Raw genomic sequence first — 19,429 nt, 5'->3', positions numbered from 1 at the left:
TTCTGAGAGCGCCTCCTTCACAGGTATTTAGGGAAAAAAAAAAAAAGATTACAGGCATGCACCATCACACCTCATGAAACTCAACATTTATATAATTTAATTTGTGTGTGTGTGTGTCTCACAAGGGACTAAACCCCTGGCTTTTGCATTGAGCTACATCCTCTTCTCATCCTCCCCCTCCTCCTTCTTCTTTTATTTTGAGACAATCTTTTGCTAAGTCTCTAAATTCCCCAGGCTAGGCTCAAACTTTTGATCCTCCTGCTTCAGCCTCTCAGAGCACTGGGATTAAAAGTTCCACCATCCCCAGTTTATTGGGGGTTTTTTGTTTGTTTTGTTTTTAGAGAAGAGTACAGTAGTTCTTCTAGTTCACAGGAGATATGTTCCAAGATCCCAAGGGATGCCTAAACACTTGAGAGAGTACCAAACTCCATATTTACAATACCATGTCTTTTCCTTTTTTTTAATTTTTATTTTTAAAGCCCATGTTTAAGTAGGCCAGGAATATAGCTCAAGGGCATAAGCACCTGCCTGGCAAGTGTGAGGTCCTGAGTTCAAATCCCTATACCAAAAAAAAAAAAAGCCTGTGTTTGTAGTAGATAATGATCACAGTCTTCAAGGTACCTGACATGTGTACATAATACATCTTAATTCTTTTTTATGTCCCTTTCCTCTCTCCTCCCTTTCCCCATGTCTTTTCCTATACATTTGTACCTATGACAGTTTGACTTATAAATTAAACACAGTAAGAGATTAACCAGAAGTAATAAAATATAACCACATATTATAATAAAAGTTATGTGATTGTAGTCACTATATTGTATTTTTATCTTCTTACTTAAAGAAGCACTTTACAGGTGCTATGTGGCACCTGTAGTACTCTAGTGTTTTGAAGCCATTCTTAAGTAAAACTACAGTTATTTTCTGTTTCAGCTACTGATGTCATCTAGTGGGGTCACTTTCCTGGCCCCTATATTCCACTCTGAGGCAAAGAGATAAAGTCAAAGAGGTTGGTAAGTAGCTAGATCTCTGAGGGCCTTCTAGGCCACATGAAGGAATTTAGGCCTGATCGCAGAGCTGTTAACAAGCCATATGCATTGTAAGGAGAAATATCAGATCACTTGGGCTGCAGTAAAAACTGTAACTCTAGAAGTTTGACAGGAAGGAAATAGTAAGATAAGGCTTTAGTCACAGAATACGATATCAAGGGAAAGTCTTTTTTTTTTTAAGCAAAAAATAGGTGCTATAGTTTAAATTCATCCCTCTGCAAAGTTCATTTGTTGGAAACTTAATCTTCAGAGCAAAACAGCGTTGAGAGACAGGGCCTAATAAGTAATAAGGTCAAAGAACGCTGCCTTTGAGAATGCATTAATATCATTATTGCAGGAGTGGTTAGTTAGCTCAAGACTGGGTTTGTTGTAAAAGCAATGCTGGACCCCTTCTGCTTGCCATCATGATGCAGCATGCTAGCCCTCTCCTGATGAAACCTCTCAGACTTGGACTCCCCAGCCTACAGAACTGTAAGAAATCCATTTTAAAAAAATAAACAGGGGCTGGGGATATAGCTCAGTGGCATAAGCACTTGCCAGGCAAGCCTGAGGTCATGAGTTCGATTCCCAGTACCAAATAAATAAATAAAACACACACAGAAAAAAACATTTAAAAAAATTAAAAAATAAATTACCAACCTCAACTATTCTGTTATAGCAATACAAAACAAGCTAAGACCATGGGTGAAACTGGGGTTTGCTTGAATCCTGGCAGAAGTATCCAATATTGCAAGAGGCTTATGGGAAATCCCTGAGAATTAGGAAGGGAAACTTGAGCATTATAAAAAGTTTGGCTTTTAAGAAAAAGCTTCATACAATAAAATTGACTTTATATGATATTAAAGATTCACTTGATACCACTATAATCAGGATTCTGATGAATTCCATCACCCCAAAGCTTCCTCATCCCTCCTCCCCCCACCCCTTTTGTTTTTTTGAGACAGGGTTTCCCTATGTAATTCAGACTCGCCTTGAACTCACTATGTAGCCCAGGCTGGCCTTGAACTCACAGAAACCCTCCTGCTTCAGGCTTCTGAGTGCTGTGATTACAGGCATGCACTACCACCTCCAAGCTCTATGATCCTTTTAGAGACTTATGTCTAATCAAGTCACTCCTCTGCCCAAAACTCCCCAGTGGTAATGTTGCCATGGCTGACGAAGTCCTGCATCATTAGGCCCCTTGCTGTCTCTCTAATGTGGTCTCCTACTGCTCTCCCCTTTACTTGCTCCATTCTCAGCCATAGAGATCTCCTTGCTATTCCTCTAGTGTCAAACATGTGCCTGCCTCAGAGTATTTAAATTTGTGGTCTCCTCTGCTAGAACATTCTTTCCCTAGATATTCACATGGTTTACTCTATCTAGTTAAGCACAGCGTCTATGTAAGTGTTCCTTAACAATGAGTTCTCCAACTTCTGAAACAGCAGCTATTCAATGCCATAGTATGATCCCTGCCTTGCTTTGTTCTTTCATAGTCCATAACCCTGACAATATTTGTTTTTCTGTGTCCTGAGTTAGTAAAGATCCTTGAAGGCAGTTTTGTCCACTGCTCGATTTACACTGAGATGAGTGCTTGTCTGGAACATACTAATAGCTCACTGACTATTTTTGATTGCATAATTTTTTAGGAAGGAAACACAGGATGAGAACACATGTAAGCAGATTTCTAGATTTCAGGACAGTTTACATTTTCTATTACTTGTGTGGTTAGGTAATCAAGGGAAGTGATACAGAAGTGCACAGTTAGAGATTTCCAGCAATAGTGGAGAGTAAATTGAATGAAATACAATGAGGTCTGCAGTCACAGTTCAGCGTCTGTTTAAGGTTGATAAACTAATTTAGTGATGTCAATCTCTTTGGCAGGACAGTTCTCTACAAGGCACTAGCATGGAGAAGATTGCAGGTCCAGCCAGTGTGGGAGTCTTAGTTGGAGAAAAGGGACTGTTGGGGTGAGACTGTGAGTAAAAGCGGGGTTGTAATGATATATCATTAAATCTAAAATAGGTAAGGAGGGAAGTTAAGAGTAGAGGGGGTAGTTAATGGTTAAGACATAATTTAGAGGCTTTCAGCCGATCGGAATTAATACAGTGAAAGAACAGTTATGCTAACATTTTAAGCAGTTAAAATGAAAGGATAGAAGGCTGACTGGGCTGAAGGATGTGCGAATTACTGATTCGTGTTTGGTAACAAAGTCTAGGTTTTGATTGGGATTGGGAGGATCGCTATAGAAGAGGCCCGATACTGAATGGACTGTCGACCTAAACTGATATGACCAAGAAAGACGGTCAAAGGGAAGCAAGTAAGGCCTGCTAGGGCAAATCGTCAACTGTTCACTACAGAGGTGGTCAAAGGGGTGGCAAAGTCTAAGAAGAAGCGTCAGAGAACTAAGCGTCTGTCCAACGGGTGACAGTGTCTGGCACACAGCCCACACCTCTGGGACCTGACAGTAAGAATACTAACCCCTGTGAGGGATCCCAGGGCTTGCAGGATCCTCAGGAGACATCCCGGTCTTATTTAAGGATTGAAAGCCGATCTAAAAGCAGAAAACCCTGAGAAGACCTGCTTGAAGGAGACTAGGTATAGATTAAAGCAACAGGAAACTCTAACATATCTTTGTTCTTTATTATTTGTCCTTCCTCCAGCCTGCCGCCGCAGCACACCAAACTTTGCCTCCAGAAAACACTTATCTGGCTGTGCCCATCCCGGTTCTTTTCAACTCCGCGCGGAAGCTTTCCTTCCGGAACTCCTTCGGGTCCGTGCTCTCCCATTGGTTGAAGCTTCGCCCGCTTTCACTCACTTCCGGTTAGGATCCCGTGGGGCGGGGCCGTTAGGCGGAGTCACTTCCGCCTCCCCCCCCCCGTTCCCTTTTTAGCCGCTTCCGGTCTCAGGCCCCGCCCCACCCGTGGGCCCCGCCCCTCCCTTCTCCCGCCCCGGCCGGTGGCCCGGCCCCACCGCACCGCTTCCGGTGCGGGCTCCGCCCCGGCTGTGGCGCCCGGCGGCGGCGGCGGAGGAGTCCGAGACGCAGCTGTGGCCTGGGGCCTGAGCGGCCGCTTAGTCCACCGCCCGCGGCCGGAGCGTCACAGGTTAGCCAGCGGCGCCCGCTCTCGGCAGGTGGCTCCGGGGATGAGGGAGGCAGGTGTGCGACGGAGCGGGGACGCCCGGCCCGAGAGGAGAGAGAAAGGAGTCGGGGTCCGGGGATGAGGGGACACCGGCCCGGCGGAGGGAAGATGACTGGGCTGCCTGGGGAGGTCCCAGAACGGGGGACGCGGGGTGGCCGCGAGCGAGCCGGTGGGAGCCGACCAGGCAGGCGTCGAGGGCTCCGGGGTCCCGGACCGGGGGCTGGGGGAGGGGCCGCGCCGCAGGGCGAGAAACTGCAGGTTCCCCAGACCCGAGCTCCGCGAGTGCAGGCAGGTGGCATTGTTAGGTTCACAGCTGCCTGGGAACCGGGGAAGGTGGGCTCTGGGGGAGAACCGTGTGTCGAGTTGTAGAACTGAGTCATCTCTGTTCCCGGGACTGCACACCGAGAAGACGGTGCCACAGAAGTGACGGGCAGAATGTAGTTGGGAAATTATTTTGTGATTGATGGTGATGCTTATAAGGACATTTTCAGTGGTCACTGAATTGTTCAGTTTATTCTTTTGTTTAATTTTCTTTGACCCAAATTGTTTTTGTTCTTGATTGTGTTCTTTTTTACTTTAAATGAACACTTTTGTCAACTGGATTTAATGAGTCCAAATCTTTTCGTGCTTTGTACACTGAAAGAAGAGCTAAAACAGAATAAACGCGTTGCTTCAGGCTTAACTCACACTTTGTAAAGTGCCAAGAGAGGAAGTAAAGGAAGTCAGAGGCAAATTGGAATTTGAATCTTTCACAGAATTCAAAAGGCATAACCAGCACTTCTAAGATAAACAAAAAATGAGAATATTTACTCTTTTTTGCCTAGCTTTAAAAATTGTACTCTTTTTACTCTAACGTATAAAAAAATCATAAATCCAAGCCATTTTTATTGCTAAGGATGTGATTACTTCCCCATGAATTTTTGAAGATGCTGAAGATTTTTTTGTTTGTCTTCCAACCCAGTTCTAAAACACTGAAACAATGCAAGTATCATGTTCCAACCTGCGCGATACAGCTGCTGCTTTCATGTGATGACAAAATTACACACCATGTTGCAGGCCCTGTTCACCCTAAAATTTGCCCTTGCATAGTAATCCATTCAGTTATGGAGACTTGCTGAGAAAACATAACTCAAAGGGAGGTTTGTTGGGGGTGGGAGCTTAAAGTGGAGGAAGAGGGGTTTAGAGATGGAGAGGGTGTGAAAGGGGTATTTGGAGACTGATTGGTAAGAATGCAGATAAACCTGCCCCCAGAATGCTTTTGGCCTGAAAGTCTTTTTCTTTTTGTATTCATCGAAGGAAAAATATCATAGTAGAAGTGAATCAGAAAGAAAAAGGGTTGCAAGATTTACTTGGCCATATATAGGAAAGAAGCATTAACTTGTTTAGATAATATTGATACCTGTTTCAAATTAATTAACTTTAAAATCTCCTGAGGAATTCGCTCCTGTTTATTTTTGAGCGGGGATTGCAATTTGAGACTCCTGCCTCCTGTGTTTTTTTTCTTTCATGTTGTTGAAATTGGATTCTTTTTGAGGCTATAATGTCCAGTTAGCCTGGTTCAGTCCATTCCGTAAGCAGGCTGGCAATTTGATCTGGGAAATTTGCAAAGTTTAAACCCAAGAGCAGTGTGCTTAGTCTTGCTGCTTCTACAAGAGAAGTTGTGCTGTCTGCCTGATAGTTGTCTAGCTTGGATGGTAATTTCTTTCTCTGATGGGCCTGGGGAACATAAGGGATAGTCTCTTTTTTTGTAAGCAGGGCTTTCTTTTCCTTTATTATGGTGGTTTTCATAGTTACAACCCCTTGTACAGTGCAATCCCATTTGCCTTTTCAGTGGTAAACATGAATGTTTAATAATATTGAAGGAGAGAGATCAGAACACAGATGTTGGCAGATTAAATAGCTTTTGGGTTTTCTTCATTTAAAACCCTCAATAGTCTACTAGTAGCAGAATTGACCTTGCATTTCCCTTCTTAGATCTTGTTCCTTTATTTACACGTCGTCCCCCCCGCCCCCCATTATTCAACTTGTGTTGAAACTCAGATTTAGGAGCACATGTTTAATGGTCAGAACTATGGCCTTTTACTGGAGAAATGAAAACCTTTTATACCTGTTTCATGCAGATGTTTTTCTCCCTTCCTCTTCCTTTGTAGTTTTGGTTAATCACTTAAAGTGGACACCCAGCGTGCCTACTAGGCCGTGCCCTGGTCCAGAGCCATGCCAATCTATGAGTGAGACTCACGGCAGTGATGGAGCCACTGCAGCCACAGCAACAGAAGCAGTCGCACCTTGCTCCTCTGCAGATGGATGCCCGAGAGAAGCAGGGACAACAGATGAAAGAAGCCCAATTCCTGTATGCCCAAAAGCTAGTCACACAGCCTGCTCTCGTTTCTGCCACACCTGGGAGACCTGCCAGCAGCCCTGCCCTGGGTCCCTTAGCCAGAGTTTCACCTGCCACACCAGTGGCCCGAGTGTTTGAACGGAGCAATGTGAACTCAGAGCCGGAGGAAGAGGAAGGAGGTTTGGAAGATGAGGATGGGGAAGATGATGTGGCAGAGGTGGCTGAAAAAGAGGCCCAGGCTGCTTCCAAATATTTTCACATGCAGAAAACAGCTCGCCTAGACCCCCGAGCAGCACCAGTGTCCAGTCTGCTTCCAGCACCAGGACTCCCCTCACACGGACAGCAAACTAAAGAAGACCATACCAAAGATGCTTCCAAGGCCCCACCTTCTGTTTCCATGGCTGGGCAGCCAAGCTGGAATCCAGATGAGCAGCTTAAACAGGTGAGTGTTTCTGCCATGGAAGGCCATTTGTTCCTCCCGAAGGCGAGGTAGAGAGGGTGCTGGATGGCCAAGAACAGGGGCTGTGCCAGTCTGGGCTTCCTTGCCTCACTTCACTGATCCACAGCCAAGGCATGAATAGACTTTGAATTTTTTTCTTGCTTTTGTTGTCTTGGGCTGGAGCTGCAGTTTAATAGCATGTATGCTTAGTATGGCCAAGGCCAGTTCAGTAGTGGCAAACCTATGGAACATGTGCTGCAGCAGGCTGTTTGTTATCATTGAAAGCTTTAAAAAGGTTTGCTATCACTACCTAGGTTCTGTCCCCACCATATACACATAAATTAACGTTTGCTTTCTTGATTAAAATGATGGAATGTATAAGTTATTCTTCATGCAGATTGTTTCAAATCTGATGTGGAAGAATGCCAGTATTGCCTTTCTTTTTCAAAGGAAGGATGAGTTTGCTCCATTGTCACGAGGACTATCTAAAAATGGGATACTTGGTTGTCAGTAATTTTTCTAATAGTAACATCAAAGAATAGAATAGTCTTGCCCAAGTGTTTCCTAGGCTAATGGAGGACAGTGCCCTTTGAGGAGAATTTGTTGTATCATAGCTGAATATAGCTGGCAAGAAGCACTTGTATCACATATTTTTCCCAAGAAAGAGCCTTGTGTACATGATTTCATTTCACCTTTATATCATCTGTTTAGAAAGACAAAAGGATAGACCTCACAATTCCTTTTTTAGCTTCAGAAAGCTGAAATGACATCTAAACATGGCTGAGTATCAGAGTCAGGTAGTGGGCTTTTTAAACAGGCAGACGGCAGGGTCCTAATAAATGATTTTGGAGGGTAGAGCCCAGGAAATCAGTGTTTTTAACCAAACCTTTATTTATAATTTCCCTTTTCTGCATGACCTGCATTGCAGTTTTCCTCATTTAGAAGAGAGGTGTTAAATTGTGCCAGGCTGAGTGACTTGTTGGTTTGGGCAGAGTTCATGATAAAGCTATTAGTATATAAGTGCTGTAGGCATGCTCCATGTGGCCCGGTGGTACCATTTAGAAATCACTGGTTAGGAGCTGTGCACTTACGTAGGGCAGCAGATAAGTCATGTAAGAAAAGTCCTTTGGAACCTGAAAAATACAGTTGTGCTAAGTTTTACAATGGCAGTGTTGGTAATAGTGTCTACAGTAAGAAATGGGTCTCACATCCCCCCACCTCCTGTGTCTTACCCTTGCAATCTTTTTTGGCGCTCTTGAGTTGCTCTGGCCTGTGTCTTCCCATCTGTACAATAAAAATAACAAAGATGCCTCTGAGGGATGTTGGAGGTATTAATGAACTAGCCCACATGAATGTCTGCCCAGTGCCAGGCACATGGTAGCCAGTGGTGCTCCAGGTTGTTCGATGCAGACAGTGCCATCCTGCATCCACACCAGCATGTGTCCAAAGGTACACCGAGGGTTTCCTCACATCACCCAGGGAGACAGCAGCAGAGCTAGGACTAGAATCAGAAGCCTGACTTCCACGACAGCAGCTCCCTGGCTGCCAGCCCAGACCCGCCTCCAGGCTGATGGCTCTGGTTTAGCAAAACATCTGTGAGTTGCTGGCAGCCCCCGTGTGGCTGTGTGGTTGGCAGAGTTCCATGCTGGCCGCTGAGTCAGCTCCTAGCGGGATCCCGCCCTGACAGTGCTGGGAAAGTTCAGGCCTGAGGCGGCTGGCTGCCCCCGCCTTGGCAGCAGGCCAGCCTTTGCATGTGTGCGGTCGTTCCTAGAAAGTGCAGCCGCGTGCGCAGAACAAGTGTGCTCCAGAGCCTGTCTGTCTTCAGGAAGTGCAGCAGGTGTTGAGGTCAGGCCATTAGAGCTTCGATAAAGAGGCTCTTCATAACTGGTGCGCGTGCACAGACGTGTGCGCTGCGGCAGGGCTCTGAGCCCCAGGTTCTGGATGGCAGCGGCTCCAGGGCTGCACAGCTCAGCGTTAGAGAAACTGGCTTTTGGCATTAGAAGCCCTTTTGAGTTCATTTCAGTTTCTAAGGCTTACTTGCTAATTATAGACTGCCTGGCAGAGGACCTGCCAAAATATTTTCATAGATGCCAGAGTAGCTGAGGCTGATCCTCACCCAGAATTTACCTTACTCCTGAACTTAGAGCTCAGGAACCAGGTCATGGGGGCATTCACTGGGTAACAGTGACTTAAATTCTTGATGAACACCTTGTGTGCCTTTTATGGATTCACTTTTACAAAATTGATTTAGTGTGTGTTCCCCTTGCTCTAATCTGGCTTTCAAAGGAGTAAATAATGTGCTTGATGGTTGCAAAATTGTTTTAGTTGTGCTTTGGAAGGAGGACTAAAAAAGTAATATCCTGAGGAGAGCCTACAGAAACCATATATACCATGAGACTGGCTATTTTTATTGCTCAGTCTTTGCTGTGTGTAATTAACTTCTGGAGAGCAAAGATAGCCTTGCTTGCTCAACAATTCAAAGACCTCTCACAGTTGATACAAGATCTTGTTAATGTGTTACACTGTCCATTTTGTTCTTTCAAACACCAAACTTACAAAGGGACTCTCTGTGCCAGGTCTGTGCTTCCTAAATGCAATAAGGCATGTCTGTCCTTCCAGAAGGTGGTGCCTAGGAACTCAAGGCAGATGGGGGCTGTGTGCCAATAATTTGACTCTGTCCTGAGTCTCTGAAGCCCCCAGTCTGTGCTATTGTGCAGTAGTTGTTGTTGTTGCTTTTTGAGGCAGGGTCTCGCTTTGTAGCCCAGGCTGGCCTCGAACTCTCAGCGATCCTCCTGCCTCAGCTTCCTGAGTGCTAGAATTACAGGTGTGTGCAACCATGCCTGGCTTCCTCGTGCAGTATTAATTGAACTTTTAATGAATATTTTCTTTATGTCTTAAAAAAATGTGCCAACTCCCTATGGTGAATCAATTATACATTGCAAACATATAGAAATAAAAAATTTTTAAAACTGCAGAATAAAAAAAAACTGCACAGTAACCAGGTGTGGTGATGCATGACTGTAATCCCAGCACTGGGGAGGCTGAGGCAGGAGGATCGTTGCAGGTTTGATACCAGCCTGGGCTATAAAGTGAGTTCAAGGACAGCCTGAACTGCATAGCAAGACCCTGTCTCAAAAAGACCAAAAAAAAAAAACCTACATGAGGAAATAGCTGAAATGAAAATCATTGAAAATACTGTCTGTCAAGTAGAATTTGTCTAGTTATCTTTTTTTACTCATTTCTTCATTTCCTTGACAAAAAGATATGGATGGTTCTGTTAGGGTCAATTTTACAAAAAATTCTAAGACTATTTGGGGTTTTTTTGGAGACAAGGTCTCTTTTCTTAGTTCAAGCTAGCCTTGACTTATGCATCCCAGACTGGCCTTGAGTTTGCAGCGATCTCCAGCCTCAGCCTCCTAAGTGCTGTGGTTGCAAGTATATGCTACCACACATGGCTAGTTCTGAAACTATTTGAAATGAATATGAATTGTTTAGTATATTTTGGGTGCTCTGCATGAGTTCGTTAGGTCACACCTGTTAACTGGTATTGGTTTTTCCAGACTCATTACTGTGAATCCTTAATCTGTAGTAATCAAGCAATAGAAAAAAAAATCTAAAGCCTGCTATTCGGGACTATCTAATATTATTTGTGTTTATTTTAATCTTTGCTTTAAATATTTTGCTTTTTTTCTTGAGACGGGGTCTCATTATGCAGTTTAGGCTGTCCTTGAGCTCACTTTGTAACCCAGGCTGGTCTCAAACTGGCAGTGATCCCCCTGCTATTACAGGCGTGTGCCACCACACCCAGCAATATTTTGCTATTTTAAGGTAAAATGAATTTAAACTTTTAAAACTTAGAAAGTGGCATTCTTATTCTAATCATGCTTTGTATTTTGTGTGATACCACCTTCAGTTCCTTTAATTGGTATTGCCCTGGGTTTTACCTCATATTTTGAAATTCATTTCTTCTTGAGTATTTGGGACAGGGAAGGACCTCCAGAATGTTGTGCTCCAAATGGGCACAGGCACCACGGGGATACAGTAGCTCATGCAGCTTTGTCTAGGCTTTGAACAAGCACAGAGCTGAATTTTGAAAGTGTGCCTGCGTGATCTTTAACCATGATCTAGAGTATTTAATCCACTTATATTAGTTATAATTATTAATTGTTCTACCATTATTTTGGTAGATAGATAGATATTTTTTTTTTTGGTACCAGGAATCAAACTCAGGACCTTGTGCTTGCCAAGCAGGTGTTATGCCACTGAGCTATATCCCCAGCCCTATGTTTTTCTTGATAGGCTGGGCCTGGTGGTTCATGCCTGTAGTCAAAGCGCACGGGAGGCTGAAGCAGGAGGATTGCTGCTAGTTTGAGGCCAGCCTGGGCTACATAATTTTAGGCCAGACTGAACTGCATAGCAAGATCCTGTCTCTAAAGAAAAAAAAGTGTATTTCTCGTGATAGTTTATTTGTGCTGTCTGTAATAAAATACTTGAGACTAGATGATTGATTTAGTTTGTTTGTTTTTTGGGTTTTTCTCCAGTACCGGGAACCGAACTCATGACCTTGCGTTTGCCAGGCAGGCACTTTGCCGCTGAGCTAAATCCCCAGCCTCTAGATGATTGATTTAGAACAAAATTCATTTTTTCAGGCTGGGAAGTCTTAAGATCAAGGCATTGGCAGGGTCAGTGTGTGGTGAGGGCCAAGGCCTTCTTGTGGCATCCACATGTTAGAAGAGCAGCTGCTGTTAAGACCTCAGTTCCAAGTGGGGGTTGCTCCTTCGTGACTTAATCACAGCCCAAGGCCCCACCTCTTAACGCTGTAATACCATGTGGCCATTAAGTTTCAGTGCATGGGTTTGGAGAGATACTCAGACCATAGCACTTGCCGTATTTGTTGTTATTTTCTTTTGAAGCATTATTTTCCATTCACTTATTTTTACTCATCTTAAAAATTATATACTTTAATTGCAATGGTTTTAAAAGTGATGCTAATATACATCATTTATAATGTCTAGAATCACAAATATTCTTCCCCAAAATATACTCTGATTCCAATGTCTGTTCTTGATTTATATCATGTGCTGGAGTATATATTTGTATTTTAGTTCTCTTTTTAAGCCATAGGAAATTATTTTTATGTTCGTAAATTTTCATTTAGATGTATCTACTCTGTTACCACTTTATTCTCTTTATTCCTTTGTTTTGTTTTGTTTTTTTTTGTTTGTTTGTTTTGTTTTTCTTCCGGTACCAGGAATCGAACTCATGACCTTGCACTTGCCAGGCAGGTGCTTTGCCACTGAGCTAAATCCCCAGCCCCTCTTTATTCCTTTTATATTAGACTTCTGGATATTTTCACACACACATCCTTTTTTGGGGTGCAGATATTTTAAAACAGGATTTTGTTTCAAACACGCACATACAAGAGTGAAAGTTTTTTGTTTTTTGGTTTTTTTAACAGCATAGCATAGCTTCAGAAATCAACAGGAGTACTCAAAGTACTTGGCAAAAGTGGGTGGAAGTTGGCGATGGGTAGACATTTGCTACCTTAAAAAGCAAAGCTGGCTGGGCTACAAAGTGAGCTCAAGACCAGCCTGGACTGCATAGTGAGACCCTGTTGCAAAAAAGACCAAAAAAAAAAAAAAAAAAAAGAAAAAGGAAGAAGCAAGGCTGGAAAAGCATAAGGATGTCACTGATCATCCTTTGATTCTGAAGTCCCTCACTTGGAATATATAAAGTCAATTATTTCATGGGTTCTTTTTGAAGAAACTTAAGAAAATACTTCCTTCTCAAGGGTTGTTAGAGTGTAGTATTCTGTGACACAGGAGTGATGGGAAGATGCATAATGCCATATTTTTATGGGCAGAGTAAATAATTGTGAAACAGAAAACAAAGAACCAAGTGTCTTTTCTTTCAAAGGCGATCACACAACCAACCCCAGGGAGGGGTGTTGTTGGCCTTTTAGGGGTGGTCTTGTCCTCCCAGTAGAGGATGAGTCAGTCAATACAGGCTTTGTCTGTTGTGAGCGCATGAATAGAGCTAGGTTTCCAGATGGGTGGACACCCCTCCATAGAACGGGAAGATGAGCAATGACTTGATAGGCGTGGACCAGTGTGTGTGTGTCTGGGTTTCTGCATACTTTGGCAGGCACTTTTGTCACTGTGGTGGCTGCAAAGCACCAGGAGTCATTGCTGTATAAATGTTGGCCTCCTCCCTGTTCCCTTCACTTCTGGCATGTTTTATGAGGCTTTGTTTCGTGGTTGCCTTGCAGGACGAAAGAGTCTTAATTTCAGAAAACTTGGCATTAAAGTATTGCTACCCTTCCTATAGCTTGGTAATCACAGGTGCTAACAAGGACAGGGTATTACCAATTGTAGCACCTGGAAGCTAGGGCACACTTAGCTTGTGACAGTTGGAGCAGCACCTCGGCAGGTTGGAAGCACAGAACCCTCCATGACCAATAGGAATCATCATGTTAGATGTGCGTCCAGAGACAGAGGCATAACTTTTTTCTTTCCAGGGGACATAACTTGAAAAGAGGAGATTTTGCTCTGTCATCCCCCCCAACAATTGACTTTATACATAATAAATAAGAACTTTATTAATCATATACAGAATCAATTGCTGTCCTTCTGTGAGAGACGACTTCCTGCTGGGCAGTTAACAGACAAAGAGGCTTCTGTCCTTTTCTCCTAATGCTATGTCTGACTGGATCTAGGATCTGCCCCTTTTAAGTCAGATGGCCCTTGGGCTTGGCCTACTTTTCTGGATACACACTATATGACTACAGCAGTTAAGGGTTTTTGTAAAAATTATGCAAAGTATTGCCTTAAATAAAAGTCTGGGTTTCCCCTCTTGGTACAGCTGTCTTGCATGCCCCTGATGTCTACTCTACAGTCGCAGTGCAATCTGTGTAGATAAGTGGTTCTAAATTGGAGGCAGCCCTCTCCTACTTCCCCAGGGGATATTGAGCAATGTCAGGAGACATTTTCAGTTGTTGTGACTGAGTAACTGGGCTTCTCATATCTAGTGGACGAGGCCAGAGATGGTGCTAAATAAATATCCTACAATGTACAAGACAGTGCCCCACAACAAAGCGTGATCTGATACACAGTGCAGTGGTTGCGACGCACTTCTCTAGCGTAAGTCACTAGAAAGAGAACATGTGTTGTACTTTCAAACACCGCCCAAGACTATTTCCCTTTGTCCATCAGTCTCAGCAACGGAGAAGTTTGGGAGCCTTGAGTTTTCTTCAGTTCTATTTTATTTTATTTATTAATTCAATTGATTTTTAAATTTTTTGTTTTTTGAGGTAGGGTTTTGCTATGCACTTCAGGCTGGTCTTGAACTCATTTTGTAGCCCAGGCTGGCCTCAAACTAGCGGCCTCAACCTCCTGAGTGCTGGGATTACAGGTGTGCATCACCACACCCAGCTTATTTTCCCTTTTTTTGGGGGGGGGCCTTTTTGAGACAAGGTCTTGCTATGCAATTCAGGCTGGCCTTGAGCTCACTTTATAGCCCAGGCTGGTATCAAACTCGCAACGATCCTCCTGCCTCAGCCTCCCCAGTGCTGGGATTACAGGCGTGCACCACCACGCCTGGCGTAAATTCTATTTTCAGTGTCATGTTGAGTTTGTAGTCATCAGAATGAATATACTGTCACTTGGGAGAGGAATGGGACCTAGGACTGGAGATGTCTTACTCCTCCAGTGGTTCTTCCAGTCCACCCCTCTGAGATATCTGTGATGTCAGTGAAATTCATGAGACATTAATCTCAGTAGATTAAGGAATGGATACTTGGCAGATGTGTTAGTAACAGATGTAATTACTGAATAAGCATTGTTTCAGGAGACACAGGATGTGGATTGATTGATTGATTGATTTTTGTAGTACTGGGCATTGAACCAGGACCTTTGTACACAGCTTTTACCCAGATCTTTTTAATTTTATTTTTTATTTTGACACAGGGTCTTGCTAAGTTGCTTGGTCTAGGCTGGAATTTATGATCCTCCTGCCTTAACCTCCCAGAGTGCTGGGATTATAGACCTGTGCCACCACGTCCAGCGAGGAATGTAGATTTAGATTAAGCTCTACTATCTCTTGCTTGCCGCAGTACTGTGGACAAGTGTCTAAACCTTTCTCAACCCCAGGTACCCATCTATTCTAGGGGATGATAATCCTTTTCCACCATCCTCAGGAAGCTCTTTTAAAGGTATTACAAAGGTAGAAGAAAAGTGGGAGCGTGAGTTTTTTGTAAAATATATACACCATACGGTGGTAAGGTTGACTTGTCATTAATACCTAAATGCTTTTTAAAGCTATAATTTTTCAGTCTTTTTTACCTTGTAGGTAGAATGCTCTGTGAATCCTAGACACTACTTAAAAGAACTTCTTTTCAAGTTTTATAGAGCTGTGGCCAAATCCCAGTGTTCTGGCATCCTCTTGAGTCTTTCAGGGTTATGAGAAAACTGCTGCATTCCATTCCTATTAGTATAGGAATATGTACCTTTTCTATTTAGATAGAAGGAGGCTTAATATTGATATTAAACCTTTATGAACGCATGATTACTGCTTTAACCTGATCCTGTCTCTAGCACCATGATGACCCAGGTCCCAGCCCTCCTAGGCTTCCAGGGATGTGCCCCATCAACGAGCCCCATGTCTTGACTCTTGGGAACCACTCTCCTGAAGCCGCCTCCACATTCACACATCTTATCTCCCAAACTAAAAAGATTAAAATCGAAAATCCTCTTTAGATTTAAAATCTGCCTCATTTGATTGTTAACAAGGAATTGAGAGATCACTTTTAAAGAATTTTCCCTTAAAGCTGAGAGTGGTGGCACACACTTGTAATCCCAGCACTCAGGAGGCTGAGCCAAGAGGACTGCCATGAGTTCGAGGTCAGCCTGAACCACAGAGTGGGACCCTTTCTTAAAAAAAAAAAAAAAAAAAAAAAGAATTTTCCCTTGATCCTCCAACATACCCTCACTTTCTGTGTTCCTACCTTTTTCCTACCTTTTTCTCCCTGCAACAAAGCTTCTCAGAGGAATTGTTCCTGCTCCTTAACTCTGTCTTGTCCCCTGCTGCTTACTCCTCAGCATGTTCCAGTCTGTACCCTGTCCCTTAAGTTGCCCTTGCTGAGGTTTCTAATGACCACCATGTTTCTTAGCCCAGGTGCCCTGACCACATTTGATTTTTCAGCAGTGTTCATGCACACAATCCTGGCTAAAACACTCTTTCTGCTGTTTTTTCTTTATCATGTTCTCTCTTCTCTCTGGCCTCTAAAACTCCCAAGTTCCCCAGGGCTCAGTCATAACCCCTATGTTCTGTGTGGTCTTCTTGGGCAATCTCCTATTTTTATGGTCTTGAATACATCTCTGAGTCATTGAGTATAGTATGTATTGCTGGAGCCCATGTTTCTAGTCAGTGATATTTCCAGCTACCTGCTTGACATTTTTCTCCTCCCCTCCTTGCCTTTCCTTTCATCTTTTCTCCCCCCCTCCCCGCCTTTTCTTTTGAGACAGGGTCTTGCTATGTAGTTCAGGCTGATCTTGAACTCATTATGTAGCCCAGGCTGGCTTCAAACTCACATTGATCCTCCTGCCTCAGCTTCCAAATGCTGGGATTAGAGGTGTGTGCCACCACGCCTGGCTCAGGCATTTTTATTTCAGTAGTTTATACACATCTCAAGTTTCTTACATATAAAACTCCATGTTTACAGTAATAATGATTATATGCACTGTGGGGAGTTCATACATGTCCATAACACATTTTAATCCCCCCAATCTCTCAGTGCCCTCCTTTTGCAAAAGATCTAGGTTCCCTTTCATATCCTACTCTGGCACCCTCGTACCTGTCCCATCCCCAGATCTTTTCAGTTCTTTGATCTGAGTATCTAGCATCCTGCCACTTTTCCACCATCACCTGCCTAATTCAGGCTACTTTGCTACTGCTATAGCTCTCAACAAGTTTCTGTGGCTCCCCCCACCCTTCTAATCCCATTCTGTAACCAGCAGCTGGAGTGATCTAAAAAAAAAAATCAGATTATGTCACTCCTTTAATGCTCTCTACCTATGATGTCAGTTGTTCTAATTATAGAATCCCAAGTCTGCCTCATCTGACCCCTGCTTGCTTCTCCAGGCTGACCTGTCACTGTGCCACAGTCACCCTGGCCTTTCCATGTGCTTACACCAGCCTGCATTCTCTCCTTAACTCTCACTTTGCTTTCCCTTTAGAGGCTGTCCTTGAACAGATATTTTTACATCTGGATGGTGGTTCGTTTGAGATCTGACTCTTAGACTAGATGGTGCACTCCCAGAGGACAAGGGACACACTTGGGTTCTTATCATTGTATTCCACCAAACAGGACAATAATGACATGTAATAGACAGTCAAGAAATGTTTATTTCTTCTTTTCATTTACTCTCTTTTTAATGTGAATGACTACCTTTCATTTTTTTAAAAAATGTTTTGTGGTCTTTTTGAGACAGGGTCTCGCTATGCAGTTCAGGTTGGCCTTGAGCTCACTTTGTAGCCCAGGCTGGTCTCATAGAATTTATTTCTTATAGAGGCTGGGGATTTAGCTCAGCGGCAAAGTGCCTGCCTGGCAAGTGCAAGGTCGTGAGTTTGGTTCCCGGTACCGGAGAAAAACCAAAAAAAAAAAAAAATTTATTTCTTATAGCAGTTTTATGTTCACAGCAAAATTAAGCACAAGGTAAAGTGATTTCCCACATACCTCCTTTCCCCACACATGCATAGACTTCTCACCCCATTGAAATCTTGTAGCAGTGGGGATGTTTAGATAGAATATAACAATAAGCCTCTGTGGACAGCCAGAGTACATAGTTACATTGGGATGGACTCCATTTGTGTGGATTCTGACATGTGTATAATGGTGTATATCACCATTACAGGATCGTACAGAGCAGTGTTACTCCTTAAAAGTCCTTTGGGCTCCACCTGTTCATCCTTCCCTCTCTGCTGACCACTGACAATTGCCAATCCTTGAACTGTCTCCGTGGCTTTGCCTTTCCCAGTGTGTCATATAATTGGAATCAGTCAGTATGTAGTTTTTTCAGATTGGCTTCTTTCACTTTGTAGTATATATGTAACATGCATCTATGGCATTTCATGGCTTGAGAGCTTGTTTCTTAGCACTGAAAAATAGCCCATAGTCTCTATATAGCATTCACTGTTGAAGGGCAGCTTCCTTTCTTCTAGTGTTTGGTAATTTATAAAGGTGCTTTAAACATTTGTATGCAGGTTTTTGTGTGGACATAAATTTCAGCTCATTTGGGTAAATGCCAGAGAGTGCAGTTCCTGGATTGTATGCTAAGTATTTTTAGTTTTGTAAGAAACTGCTGGGCTGTCTTTCAAAGTGACGGCACCATTTTGCAGTTGCACCAGCAGTAAATGTGAGTACTCATTGCTCCATACCCTCACCAGCATTGGGTATTGTTAGTGTTTTGCATTTTGGCCATGTTCTTTCTTGTTAACTGAAAATGTTGAAGTAGTAATCATAGATTGGTGTGGAGTTGTAAGTAGTAATACGTGCAATCCCTTATATGCGCTCCCCAGTCTCTGCAGTGGCATTGTGGGAGCTAGTGCACCAGCTAACTGACCTACTGAGGTTCTCTTTCAGTTTCACTTGGACTCATTCGTTCTGTTTTTAAGCCATTTTAGCTGAATGCTTAACACATTTTCTGAAATTCTTATTAATAAATGTATTTGAGGCTGTAGGTTTTTCCTTGGTCTCACTCTTCCTGTATCCCACAAACTTTCATTTGCATTGTGTCGATGGCTGGCTATTACTAAACATTTTATAATTTTAGTTGTGATTGCTTCTTTAATCCATAGGTTTTTCAGAAGTCTTGACTTCCAAGTATGTGAGTCATATTTTAGTCTAATTACATTCTTAGAGAAATGCCATGGTTGCACATCTGGAACTTAAAGTATCCTTTTGTGTTGGCTTTTCTATAATTTGTTTTTATAAGCAACCCGTATGTGCTTGGAAAGAATACGGATTCTCTATTTGTTAGATGCAGTGTTATGTATCCATTGGTTCATTCTTACTGTGTGTTTTATTCAAATCTTCCTTATTCTTACTCAATTTTGTGTGATCAGTTTTTAAAATTTATTTATTTAATTTATTTATTTATTTATTGGTCTTTTGAGGTTCTGTAATCCAGGCTGGCCTCAGACTTGTGGTGATCCTCCTGTCTCAGCCTCCCAAATACTAGGATTATAGGGATATGTCACCACACTCAGTTTTAGAGAAGGGAATTAAAATACTATAATGTAAGACTGGCTTTCTTGAGATTAGTATTTGCTATTTTAATTTAATCATTTAGTTAATGGAATTGATGATACATTTGACCTATTTCTGCCCCTTTTTTTCTGTCCTTTTATTTTAGATTTTGATTTTAAAATACCTTTTCTTTTTTTTTTTTTTTTTTTTTGGCTTTTTCTCCAGTACCGGGAACCGAACTCACGA

General features: G+C 42.9%; 1 protein-coding gene across 3 annotated transcripts in view; it reads left to right on the top strand.

Annotated features, from left to right (window-relative positions):
- Positions 1–3,923: 3,923 nt before the first annotated feature.
- Positions 3,924–19,429, top strand: part of Arid3b (AT rich interactive domain 3B (BRIGHT-like)) — a 46,001-nt gene continuing 30,495 nt past the window's right edge. For 2 of the 3 annotated variants that reach the window (XM_013518994.1, XM_013518993.1), the window contains exons 1-2: positions 3,924–4,126; positions 6,313–6,942. In XM_013518994.1, coding sequence (XP_013374448.1) covers positions 6,409–6,942 — 534 coding nt within the window. In that variant the 5' untranslated portion in view covers positions 3,924–4,126; positions 6,313–6,408. The remainder of the gene's footprint in view (positions 4,127–6,312; positions 6,943–19,429) is intronic. The other variant, XM_005393554.2, reaches the window with a different exon arrangement.

Source organism: Chinchilla lanigera, unplaced genomic scaffold (genome assembly GCF_000276665.1).
Source record: "Chinchilla lanigera isolate Chin_1 unplaced genomic scaffold, ChiLan1.0 scaffold00049, whole genome shotgun sequence".
Classification (NCBI taxonomy): Eukaryota; Metazoa; Chordata; class Mammalia; order Rodentia; family Chinchillidae; genus Chinchilla; species Chinchilla lanigera.
Note: the sequence above shows the minus strand (reverse complement) of the source record. Positions and strands in the feature narration are given on the sequence as shown.